The sequence below is a fragment of the Hyalella azteca genome, unplaced genomic scaffold, assembly GCF_000764305.2.
Source record: "Hyalella azteca isolate HAZT.00-mixed unplaced genomic scaffold, Hazt_2.0.2 contig2323, whole genome shotgun sequence".
Lineage (NCBI taxonomy): Eukaryota > Metazoa > Arthropoda > Malacostraca > Amphipoda > Hyalellidae > Hyalella > Hyalella azteca.
In genome coordinates this window covers 106,086-119,768 of record NW_025932603.1, presented here as the reverse complement: position 1 = coordinate 119,768, position 13,683 = coordinate 106,086, and the positions used below count along the sequence as shown (strand labels likewise).

Below are 13,683 nucleotides of genomic sequence, written 5' to 3'. Positions count from 1 at the left end.
TGGCACAGTAATGCGATACACTTTTATATCGTAGCCGAATTGATCTGATGCTATCCATACATGGGGAAATCGACATCAAATCACACATTGAAAAAATAGATCAGTACTAACTGCAGTGGGTGACAGAGAGCGCATTTTCTCTGTCACATGAAGTCACGGACGGACGGACATGGCGAGCACAATAGCGCATTTTTTCCACAGATGAGAAAATGCGCTAAAATATCATACAGTAGTTATAATTTTCAAAAAGTTCTAATGGAAATTTAACAAATCTTTCTCTTTAGTTAAAATTGATTAGCAGGATTCATGCCTGATTTCACATCATCAAGATCTACGTCAAAAAGAATACTTGAACGTAGACTACTGCATTCTTCATTAGACCGTTTCTGGCTCCAATTTCTCACCGTTCAGAATCGGACTTAGAAACATGTCAATGAATGGAAATGATAACATGACATATCATAGTGATCTCGGCGCTGGAGTGTAGGCCTGATGTGGCCTGTCGCCGATTCGTTTCCTTTTCGTGCCTTGTTCACAGAAGATCTAAAATCGTGTCATTTGATGGTGGAAGTAACGTAAGAAAATTGTTATACGAATGTTAGCAGTGTTAGTTAAAAGCACATTAAACATTCATAAACATTTGCTAATAGAAACCGATTTTATTAGCCAAGTAAAACCCAAATTAAATATTAAATTTAAGCTTGATAAGCGGATTACCGCGATTAGCAATGAACTAACAGGTCGTCTGCCATCTCAAAGACTGGCTTGCCAACGGCGCTTCGCCCATTGATATGACTTGTTATGTTACCCACCGAAAAGATGTATTCTCCGGAATATATAGTTGTATTTTCAGTAGTTGCTGACAGAAATTCGATTGAGTCTAGCAACTTGGAAAAATGACCACAATAGTAAAAAAAAACTATTAGGTTAATAGTGCATTACCGGCTGCTAGTATGATTGAGAAGAAGGTTGTTACGGTTCCAGGTGTGTGTAATCCAAGTCTGTATGGGGACATCATTGAAGGTTTCGTGTACACTCGTGTACAGATGAAACAAGAACCAACACCAGGGGCCACGGCTATAAACTAAAAACACAGCGTTGCAACTCATCCACGCGACAACATTTCTTCTCGCTTCGAGTCACCGACATGTGGAACAGCCTCCCTGATTTCATCGTTGGCGCTCCTAGTATGAACGAGTTCAAGAACAGACTAGACTAAGCAATGGATAAATATATGTTCAGACTTGAAATGCCTAGCACCATATCGAACTCGGTGGAAGTCTAGTAGCTATTTCAAACTATCGTCAGTTTGTAAATGATCTGGTCGAAGGACCTGTTGTTAGATCTCTTAAGTAGACAAGTCACGAAAAGTACAAGAATCGGCGACAGGCCACATCCGGCCAATTCCTCGGCGCCGACATCACTATATGATATAAAATTGTATGATTTGATATGCTATAAAATTATATGATATGATACGGGGTGTTATGATATGATATGATATATGTATTTAATTTGCCTTAATTTGGGGATGGACAACACGAATGGTTGATAAATATTCATCGACAACTCCCTAAAATTTCAACAATTCATCTTTTGCATCTTTGACATTCATATTTATCACTAGTTATTGGTGTTAAGTCATTACTTACAAATGAAGGCTTTAAAAAATTTACCAAACTATTAAAGTGTATCCGGACTGCGCCTATAATGAAGTTAGCCCTGGAACAAATTCGTTTTCTTTTTTGCGCAAGGAACGAAATATTTGAGCAGAGACTAAAAATTTACTCGGCAATTTTGACATGACACTAATATTTCGGTGATTCTGTTAATTAGTAATAGTAGCAATGTTTATTAGTAAATTACCCTGTTTTGCTATTAATTTCTTATTTTTTCAATGGATAATAGCAGCGAGCAAGCAAGCCTTATCATCGTTTTGGCCTATGAATAATTCTTGAAAATCGTTATTCGGTAAAGAAAAAAAACTGACCTAGTGAATTGTGATTCGCAAGGGCATTCACTGGTAATGGGGTAAAGTATACGATGAATAAGTATAACGACGATAAAATTTATATGAGAATTCCGTATGATGCTTCCATTAGGATTTGTTTAAGGCATGCAGTGCTGTGGCATGCAGTGCTGTTGCATGCAGTGCTGTGAAATGCAGTGCTGTTGCATGCAGTGCTGTGAAATGCAGATGCAGTGCTGTGGCATGCAGTGCTGTGGCATGTGCTGTGGCATGCAGTGCTGTGACATGCAGTGCTGCGGCATGCAGTGCTGTGGCATGCAGTGCTGTGGCATGCAGTGCTGAGCATGCAGTGCTGTTGCATGCAGTGCTGTGGCATGCAGTGCTGTGGCATGCAGTGCTGTGGCATGCAGTGCTGTGGCATGCAGTGCTGTGGCATGCAGTGCTGTGGCATGCAGTGCTGTGACATGCAGTGCTGTGGCATGCTGTGGCATGCAGTGCTGTGGCATGCAGTGCAGTGGCATGCAGTGCTGTGGCATGCAGTGCTGTTGCATGCAGTGCTGTGGCATGCAGTGCTGTGGCATGCAGTGCTGTGGCATGCAGTGCTGTGGCATGTGCTGTGGCATGGAGAAAAAGCAGCACCGGAAAGGCATGACTCACAGCTTAGCTTTCATTCCCCGCTTGGGAAGCTCAAACAGAAAGCAAGAGCCGGGGTCTCCTCGAGCTCCTGTTTGCTGTTAACGCGCTGCGAACAGAGGTAAACATTGTATTTGTGCTAATTACCTGTTTGCTGTTAACTGGGCCTAACAGTTTATTAAAACTTATAATTAATATTCTAATACAATATCCGTATCCGCAATTTTTTTATAAACGTGGATACAATTTTTTTCTAAAAGGCACATTTTTTTAAATATCTTCGATTTCCTAAAACAATGTCCGTGTCCGTGAGTTTCTTTAAATATCTTGAAATTTCTAACAAAATATCCATGCCAGCAAATAATTTAAATATCTTTGAATTTCTAACACAGTGTCCATATCCGCAATTTTTTTTAATATCCTGCAATTCTTAAAATAATATCCATATCCGTAGTTTTTAAAATATCATGGAATTTCTAACACAATGTCCATATTCGCATTTTTTTAAATATCTTGGAATTTCTAACACAATATCCATCTCAGCAAATTTTTTATATCCTGGATTTTCTAACACAATTTCCATTTCGTTAATTTTTTTAATAGCTTGCAATTTTTAACACAAAATCCATATCCGGGAAGTTTATATAATATTTCGGAATTTCTAACGCAATATCCATATCCGCGAATTTTTTCTTGGTAATATCTTGGAATTTATAAAGGAAATTCTCAACCGGAGTCATTCATATCCTCAACCCCAGTGCGGGGGGATTACGGGGAGGAGATGATGGGGTTGGGGGTTGCGTCACTCAACCCCCAGTCACTTAAAGCTGGACCACGGATCTCCGGATTGAGGTTAGATGTCCCCCACCTGCCCCCTCCCTCACCCCCGGACCCCGGGGTTAGAAAGTCGACACTTTCTTAACCCGCGGCAACCGGCAACCGCGTTCAGTTGGACCCCGTCCGTCGTTGAGTGAAGACCTGCGTCGCTGTCGCCTTGCGTTATACAACAGGTACGGTTGTCTCTTCGGGTTGTAATAAGTAATATATACTTTGTACAAAGCTTATATGTAAAAATATATATAGTCGCTTCTTGAGATGCACTTAATAGTTACACATCGGAAGCACTTTTTCAAGTACTAAAAGTATATATATTTTTTATCAAATTACAGTTGCAAAATTGGACAGATAAAATTCAAAAGATGTTTTCACCAATTAATTTCGCGTCAGTAAAATTAAAAACATAAAACATTTTCCTGTTAATTATCTTGAAAGTAAAAATTAATGTTTAGAACCATGTTTGAAAATTAACAATTCCAATTAAAATTGATATTGTAACTAAAATTGTCATTTTTACATGGAATTTTAAGCTTTAAAACATATGAAATTCCAGCACTTATTCAAATAATAAATTATTAGTAAAAAATAAATCGCTTATTATAACAAAGATTCACTGAAATAGGTGGAAATAGAGAAAAGACAATAATGATTGAATAAAAATTGCTCGGTAAAAGGAAAAATTCTGCTATTTTTACTCCTCGTCAGTTAAAAATGGACAAATAAAATTGATGATGAATCTAAATTTCAACACATCATTCAAATAAAAATAAATGAACAACGAATGGTTGTTAATAAAAAGAATCCATAAAAACCCATAATGTCAAGAACTTATTCACATAAAAATAAGATGTCCATCGTGGCAAGTAGACCAAAAACATGAAAAATTTCCCCAGAGGATCAAAATCACCCAGGAAAATAAATTATAAATTCAGTTTAATTTATGAATAATCTTCGAAGCCTGGGTTATAATCAGGGAGATCTTGTTGATGTTGATTAATATGAATATTGTTGCTTTAAACAGCATAACTTAGTTGAACAATGAGTCCTATCGTTACTCAACAGTTCATAAATGCTGAGGGAATGATGAAAATGCTGACAAATTCAGATGAATGATGAGGAATGCTTATAAGATAAAAGAAGTGCTCAAAAAGGACAAAATCCTGGAAAATACATGGAAATGCTGAGAAAGCTCGACGTTGCCTATATAATACCATTACCTATATGTCTATATTATAAAGACAAATTACGTGCATTAAGAATGATAGTTAATGATAATGTCGATAAAGCAATTATTCTGTTTAATTGTGCAGATTAGAAGCATCAATATTAGGGAAGAGCAGCAAAAAGTGCAAAGATTTTCAGGCATATCCTATAATAGTTTAATTATAACCTATAACTGTACATTTATAACCTACACTCGAGTATGTAGAGTATAACTTTTACGCATAGACTATTACAATATTGCCAGTACGGCTTCGTTGCAATTATTTTTGACTAATCTAATATCTAATCTAATTAAGTATATTAAAAAAAGAGAATTCTCCATTCAGAAGAAGTGACGAGAATGATAGGAAGTAATAATAATAATAATAATGATAATAATAATAATAATAATAAATAATGATAATAATAAAGAAGCGTTAGAGGAAACTGGTGCAGCAGTAGATTGGCGTCAGTGGCACAAAAAAAATTTGGCGTCTGGACTCGAAAAAAATGCCCTGCATTTTACGTCACAAGAGAAACTCTGACAAAACATTGATGGGGAACCGGTGGTGCTACGTGCTGGAGAAAATATGCTGCTAGTGCTGCTGCTAGTGCTGCTGCTGCTAGTGCTGCTGATGCTACTGGTGCTGCTGCTAGTGCTGCTAGTGCTGCTGCTAGTGCTGCTGCTAGTGCTGCTAGTGCTGCTGCTAGTGCTGCTGCTATTGCTGCTGCTAGTGCTGCTAGTGCAGCAGCAGCAGCAGCACCGTTAGCCCAAGTCCAGGTCAGGCTGCTGTAGGCCGCGCGTATTTGTTCGTCCGCGCGTCGTGCGCGACGCTCGAGCAGCTGTGCGCATAACGGCGCGTTAAATGTACGCGAATATCCTGCGTATTTACAGAATTGTTAATTAAATGTAATTAAATCAAGCTTGATGAGAGCAAATAGTTTATTATTGGGCTGTAGAAGGAGAAATTAATGTACTCATCAACGCGCCAACTTACACGCTAAAGCATATCAATCAATGTTATATATTATTATATTATATTATTATTATTATTATTATTATTATTATTATTATTATTATTATAGCATATCAAGCAATGTAAAAAACATCTTAATCATTCAATATCATATCAATAATCAATGTCATTTATTAATTCTAGTAAAAAACAATTTGTATAATTCCAACGTTTTTTATTGTAATTAATCTTTAAATCAATTAATAATGAATAATTAATTTACTGATTAATTTATACCGTATTGATTAATTAATAATTCATCAATTTGTAATTAGATTATTATTTAAATATTAATTATCTATAGGATCAATCAACTTCTAATTATGATGACATGATATAACGACATTGATAATAATCAATAATAACGCTAAGTTTTATTTTGTCTTCAGATCAAAATGGCAAACCGCAACATCTTCTCCCTGCTGGTGCTGGTGTTGGTGGCAACAAACGTCACCGCGCAGTTCAACAACGAGATCTCCGTGAGTCACTAGCATCACTAGCGTCACTAGCAACACTAGCGTCACTAGCAACACTAGCGTCACTAGCGTCACTAGCAACGCTAGCGTCACTAGCGTCACGAGCAACACTAGCAACACTAGCGTCACTAGCGACACTAGCAACACTAGCGTCACTAGCAACACTAGCGTCACTTGCAACACTAACGTCACTAGCAGTAACTTTTATTACTGTAACTACGAAGCTATATATATAGCTACAATACGAAATCGGAAAAACTGAATTGGAAATAACGGTTTTCGGGTTAACTTATCTCAAGTTTTGATGGTTATTAATCCTGGGTAAAGCTGATTTAAGCTGCAAGCTTTTTTCATAATTGTAACATTTATGTTTTCCCTTTGTGGGTAAATTCAGTGAAAATGTTTAATTGATATTTTACATGTAGTAGAACATTTTTATTCGCAGACTTTCACTGTAAATCTAAATCTCAATTTCCGAGGTTGTGCAGGATATTAACATGAGAATTCATAGCCATATAGCAAAATAATTTATAGTGTTATTATGGTTAGGTTCAAGATACGTTTAAAGTTACAATTCAACAGATATATCATAGTAACAAATATTTCCTAACATCATTCGAAATCCACCACACCAATTTTCATTGATGGTTCAAAACACTTTTCATTCCTTAAAAAAATTCACACTACAAAATTTCGAAACTTCGAAAGTTTCAACATCCATTATTCGTTCCTGGAGCTAATTTTTGGAGCCGTTATGCAGTGATTGGCTTCTTGTAACTGAACTTTCTATTGGCCGAACTTGACAAAGGTTAGGAAAGTTCGCACGATGACCGGCAACTTTTGCGAGCCCCACATAAAATAGGTTAGAAATTTGCACGGATTTTTAATGAAAAAAATCTTACCACGAAGATAATAATTGAACTTTCACCCGCACAGCATACGTGCCTATAATAATTGAAGGTAGACGTGAAGATTGAAGAAAGATCTGTGGGTGAATGAGGGACCTCTTCGTGAATGAGGGACCTCTTCGTGAATGAGGGATCTCTTCGTGAATGAGGGATCTCTTCGTGAATGAGAGATCTCTTCGTGAATGAGGGACCTCTTCGTGAATGAGGGATCTCTTCGTGAATGAGGGACCTCTTCGTGAATGAGGGATCTCGTCGTGAATGAGGGACCTCTTCGTGAATGAGGGATCTCGTCGTGAATGAGGGATCTCTTCGTGAATGAGGGGCCGCCTGATAAATGAATCACTAATCCAGATATCGCGCAGGCATCGGCCCTGATTGATCACGCACGTTCATTCGTGGCTTTCGCCAGCTGTGCGTGTGAACGGAGGAGGATGAGTCGACGAAACTGCCGTTAGTCCACGAAACTGAACCCCCCCCACCCCCCTCACGAATGCGTGAAGGGGGTGGGGAATTGGTCTCAGGCTGCGTATTGTTGAACACGAATGCGCTCTCAGGAAAATTAGAGGGTCAAATTGTTGTCCAAAATAGTGACACATTTTCTGCACGTAGCACTGATACGCCCCTATGCTTTGACTGGATCAGGGTGACCCGACAGGGCGAGAAGTGCATCGCAATTCGGACAAAATTCTGACCATTTTTCTCAGTGGACACACGCGATGATACGGAGTGCACGGTTAATGTAGCCATGATACGGAGTGCACGGTTAATTTCTAGATATCAGTAACGATAGCTAATTTTTTAACTAAAGTAATATAAATAAGCAAAAGTTCCGTTTAAATCCACCTAAGCACGCAATTCTAAGTGAAATTTCGTTCACAAGTTTGAATAAAACTTAAATCTTACATTTGTGGAGCAAAATATAAAAAATTATATCACAAAAAATTATAATAAGGAATAATGATAAATTATAACAATAAGTTTTATTATAACATGAAAAAATTAATTCGTTTCCAAATACAATATCCAGGTAATATCCAGAGACGCTATATCTATCCTGTATACACACCCAACAGCCCCTGTATACTGTATTACTGCGCCAGACGCACAGCACACGAACACACGCACACAAATAAATATATAAACTAACACACAGTTAAACTTTCTCCTGAATGTATAATAGATTAGAAAGATACTCATTAGGGTACGAGACCAGTATCCGTATCCTGGATACTCACTAAAGTTCGAGACAGCTAGTAGCCGTATCCTGGATACTCATTAGAGTACGAGACCAGTATCCGTATCCTGGATACTCACTAGAGTACGAGACCAGTATCCGTATCCTGGATACTCACTAGAGTACGAGACCAGTATCCGTATCCTGGATACTCACTAGAGTACGAGACAGTATCCGTATCCTGGATACCCTAGTTGAGAAAGTGCTATCAAGCGCTCAACTTTCCACCTGACAATTACGTTCTAATTATCCCATGGAAAGAAAGCGAGAAATCGATATGAAGAACCGGCAATTATTTTTCGTAAATTATAGTTCTTACGGGACATTACCAGCTATCAATTCACCGCCTAATATATTATGCTCGTATTGTAATGCTATTCTTACCTGAATGACATTACCGCAGCCAAAGACATTTCCTCTTTTCTTATATAAGCATCTGAATTATTTTTAACATATGTTGAATTATTGAATATGAATTGAATTGAATATATTGAATTATTTTTAACATATTCCTACCTGATCTGGAAATTTAACTTACCCCGAAAAAAACACCACATTACTCTTATAATTTGTAATATTATTCCTACCTAAATTTACTAGTAAACTTGCCCTACCAGTGTTAGCGCTTAAACGTGCAATTCGTAATGTTATTCCTACCTATTATGGTAGCATACCTTTCTCTTCTTTCTCTGGCAAACTCTTGCTCATGCCTGTAATGGAATTCCTACCTGCTTTTTAAGTCAACTCTCGTCCGCTTGGGCCGACTCAATCGCCACCACATCCACAATGCTATTCTTACCCGGATTTAAAAGTAACGCGGGATTAATTGGGGGGGAGTATTTCCTGGTCGTAGATAGGATACCAGCCGCGACTGGAGGAAAGTTGGCGCGTAGAAAGTGAAGACATCCGCCAGCCCCGCGCGTCCGGGTCACGGGGAGGGGAGGGTTCAGAGGGCGGGTTAAGAGGTAGTGTTCAGAGGGAGGGTTCACAGAGTGATGGTTCAGAAGGACGATTCAGGGAGAGGCTTCAGAGTTATTGTTCATAGTGAGGGTTCAGTGGGAGGGTTCAGAGGGAGGGTTCAGGTAGAGGGTTCAGGGAGAGGGTTCAGAAGGACAAGCATGAGATAGTAGAAGCTACACTCGATTATACACGAGTCACCACTCAGCACAAACAGAACTTGAGTCGCCGCCGTCAATAGACTAAAAATGCTGGTGATAACTACGATCTGCAGCATTGTATCACCACACGATGAGTACAAAGCTGTTGTGATGGCGCTGAAGAGTTGTGGTGCAGTTGGTTAGCTAAATATATCGTTTATATTGATATACATATTGGTGTAGTTAGGCACAAGTTGGTCTTCAATGCAGGTTTCATTGAAGCATTAAAGACCAGAGAGCTTCTTATTGACAATTTTCTTATTGTTTTTCACCATTCGGTGCATTTGCCTTCTATTAGGAATTGAAAACTCAAATATCAGGCTTCCAAGGGACATTTTATTATAATTTTACGACGTTTCGAATGCGACTTCATTCATTATCAAGTAGGGGAAAATTTTGCAACACTTGAATTTTGAATGACATTTGTAAAAACATAAGTATTATGGATACAGATTGAGATCAAAGCTTAAATTACGAGAACAGTTTCAACGTCCTGACAACTCCGGTAGTTTGTAAATTAATAGCTGGAGACTGCTAATGTCTAGCTGAGGCTCTCATCATCAAGCAGGAGTCTCCAGCTATTAATTTGCAAACTACCGTATTTGTCAGGACGTTAAAACTGTTTTCGTAATTTAAGCTTTGATTCCAATCTGTATCCATAATACCTATGTATGTACTATAACGTCATTTAAAAATTTCAAATTCAGTTGTTGCGAAACTCGTCCTCTACTTGATAATGAATGAAGTTGCATTCGAAACGTCGTAAAATTATAATAAAATGTCCCCTGGAAGCCTGATATTTGACTTTTCAGTTCATATCAAGAGCCTAATGCGCCGAATAGAGAAAACAATAAGAAAATTGTCACTGAGAAATACTGTCTGGTCTTCAATGAAACCAATATCTCTTTATACAATATATATATTGTATTTATATATACATTTTGGCAGCGCTTGTCTCAACCGTTGGTCAGCTGCAGTACCGTTGCAGGACTGTCAGCTGCAAGACCGTTGAACAGCACAACAGGTGTCAGGATCACCGTTGAGGCCTAGATCATCGTTGAGATTTCAATCATCGCTGTATCAAATTTAAAGTTGCACTTGTATTTATAATCAATTCACTGTTGATGTTTAGATAACCGTTGATATCTAATACCGGTTGTGCGTGCGTTCGCCTATGTAACGGCACTTGTATTTATAATCAATTCACTGTCGATGTTTAGATAACCGTTATAGTATCTAATACCGGTTGTGCGTGCGTCAAGTTCGCTTATGTAACGGCATCTAGGATCTAGATCACCGCTGCTGAGCGAGCTGACATCGCTGTAGTGCCGTAGATCGGCTAGATAGGACAACTCATTCTAGATAGCAATAGAAACTCAATAAATTTATATGAAGTAACATAATTGAACATTGGGATGGACCCCGGAAAATTATCATTTATTCGAGAGGTTAATGATTTATCATGAAGTGATAACTCTATTTTAATGTATTGTAATAATGAATGTATATGTATGGTTCTTTCATAGGACGATATAAGTAGAATAGAATATACATGGTACAATACATGTACAATAGGAATTACATTGTACAATACATGTACAATAGGACATACAATAGGAGGTTACTTCAGCGGCATCATGCATCACTAACCCATTACCCCCCGCAGGAGGGAGGTGGTGGAGGTTACTTCAGCGGCATCATGCAGAACGTGTCCGAGATCTCGGAGATGGACTGGCAGGGCATGATCAGGTCGCTGGTGGAGAACCTCATGCAGTACTTCGTGGCGCCCTCCACCCGCCGCGGGTCCGCCGGCACCGCCAGAAATGCCGTCACCGACTTCGAGTCTGATCTCGTGGTGAACTTCATCGAGCAGGTGGGCGGGGTGGGCAGGAGTCTGGAGTGGGCAGGGGTTTAGCGTGAGCAGGAGTTTGGAGTCGGCAGGAAGGTAGAGTGGAAATGGTTGGTGGAGTGGGGGTAGGTGGGCGAAGTATGATAAGTGGATGGAGTGGTAGCAGGTGGGTGAGTGGGCACAGGTCAGTGGAGTAGGGACAGGTGGATGTAGTGAGGCAGGTGTGTGGCAGATGAGTCGGTGTGAAGCTTAGAAGAGAGGGGACTCGAGACGAGAAGACTTGCAGAGACCCAAAAAAATAGGATAATGCCTAGCCTTCTACCTAAGAGTTGCTACCGCCCGCTCGAAATAAATTTCTTGTTCGAATCTCTTTTACGAGTTTATATGTAACATGGAAGTATGAAAGAGCTAACCGAGGCCTAGTCGTAAATAGCTTACAAGGTACTTAACGGCTGCATACAAGCCAGGCCAAAGCGAACATACGTAGAACGGCTGTTTCACGAGCTTCCCCCTAGACCCTAGATGCAGGGTCGGGTCTACATTCAACTTTTGTCAAGCCCGCAAAATAGTTGTTGAGTGGGACATGAGTGGAAGCTTGAGTATTTGCACGAAGCGTGGTGCCAGCAATAGTAGAGATGGAAAAGGGGGAAGGAATGGATGCCGTCGTTCAGTGGGTTTGGGGGAACTGGAGTGGAGGATGGCACCGTAAGGAGTTACCAAATCATTAATTAGATTAGGTTGGGGCGAAGGGTGACAGTGATTGGTGTGAATGGTTCAGAGATAGACAATGTAAATATAAGAGAATAGTTAATTGGTAGTTATGGAATAGGCACTGGGCAGGTGAAGCAAAGGAAGGTTGACTAAAACGTGAGTATAAGTTACAGATGATTGGACTAGATGTATTAGATGTATCCAATGGCTACCAGGCAGATGATTGGGAAAGATGCATTCAGTACCAGGTAGATGATTCGACTAATTTTATCCAGTACCAGGCTTAGACCTGCTGGGATAGCTGTTGACCACCTAATTATGTCTCTGATAATATACTTCTTCAGCTTTTTTCACGGAGAGGCCTGAAGTATTTTGTCATGCTGGTAAGTTGGTTCTTCGGGTATAGTATCAGTTGCAATGGGATTCTTGTGGTAGCAAGTACTATGGTATTTTTTTTTGCTAGCAAACACTATGGTTTCGCTGTGGTCGCAAATGCTCTGGTTTGGCTGGGCTGGCAACCAAATGCTACTAGATCAGATACTTGGCGCTAGATTATATTCTTACCATGATATGACAACCAAACATTCGATTAACTTTAAACCATCTTATAACTACCATGAAAGAACTACTGCTCCCCACCTTTAGATGGTCCTCTGTAGGGTCTTCTTACTTTAACATTTGGCTAGCTTCTCTTCTTCGAATGACTCACTGTAGGGTCAGCATTCCTGTGTAGAATGACTCCTTTTGTAGTCAACTCCCCGCATAGTCAGAACCGCCTCCCAAGTGGGGAATGACTCCTTTATTTATCAGCTTCCCTACGTAGAATGAATCTCTTTTTGACTCGATCTTATGCGTAGAATGACTCCTTGTAGACCAGCTTCACCAGTTATAATTACTTCCTTTAGGGTTGGCCTCTTTTGTTGTGATTCACTTTAGAGTTAGCTTGCCTAGTTAGGTTATCTTTCACTTGAGTCAGCTTGCTCCTTTCACAAAGTTTTGTTAATGGGTAGCAGTTCCTCCGTATTGGGAGATTCCTCATAGTAACAGATTGCATAATAACATTACTCATCATATGGTCAGCCATCACTCGCAGGAGCACCCTACATGCGTCCTATCTGCAACTTTAGGAATCTTCCTCCTAATATGGTGTCCTCTCCCCAGAGCCCCAGGCTCACCCACTACGCGAAGACTCTTCACTCGTACATCGTAGCGGCCAACCGGTTCATCAACTAGAGGAGCTCCCCACGCCTGCCCAAGTTTCCCCTCTGCTTTTCCTCTTCGTGAGAACCCACATGATACTTCTGAAGGATGCCCATCTTCCCCAGCATTGCTCGTCCCCACCTGGTCTTATAATACTACACCTCAAGCTGGAATCGGGAAACTCGCATTATTTAAAATTACAATTTTTTTTTTCGACGAAATACAGTAAAAGATGCCCATAGAAGCAAACACATATACATTAAAAAAACATAATAGCAAGAATGCTTCAATTTCGAAACTATTTCGGAATTGAATTCCGAAACTTTTTTAGTATGGTAAAAATACGCCAAGGAGCATTAAATGCCCTAGAAAATCTTTACTCAACTGAGTGAATATCACAATGCCACAACTCTTTCCAAGTGTTATATATTCTGATGCTTAAGTTTCGTTAGCGTAGACATATCACTCATAGATAAAATCAGACATATAA

General features: G+C 39.5%; 1 protein-coding gene across 1 annotated transcript; it reads left to right on the top strand.

Annotated features, from left to right (window-relative positions):
* The first annotated feature begins 3,546 nt into the window (after positions 1-3,546).
* Positions 3,547-13,236, top strand: LOC108678738. Its single transcript, XM_018167206.2, has 4 exons — positions 3,547-3,612; positions 6,048-6,137; positions 11,100-11,306; positions 13,155-13,236. The coding sequence occupies exons 2-4, from the start codon at positions 6,054-6,056 to the stop codon at positions 13,224-13,226; spliced, it is 363 nt and encodes a 120-aa protein (XP_018022695.1). The 5' UTR covers positions 3,547-3,612; positions 6,048-6,053; the 3' UTR covers positions 13,227-13,236.
* The last annotated feature ends 447 nt before the right edge of the window (positions 13,237-13,683 follow it).

Bases quoted from the DNA above. Each gene is read 5' to 3' on its own strand.
- LOC108678738 (XM_018167206.2), top strand. From the start codon at position 6,054: ATGGCAAACCGCAACATCTTCTCCCTGCTGGTGCTGGTGTTGGTGGCA. The intron at 6,138-11,099 runs GTGAGTCACTAG...TACCCCCCGCAG, and splicing joins AGTTCAACAACGAGATCTCC to GAGGGAGGTGGTGGAGGTTA. The intron at 11,307-13,154 runs GTGGGCGGGGTG...TCCTCTCCCCAG, and splicing joins TGGTGAACTTCATCGAGCAG to AGCCCCAGGCTCACCCACTA.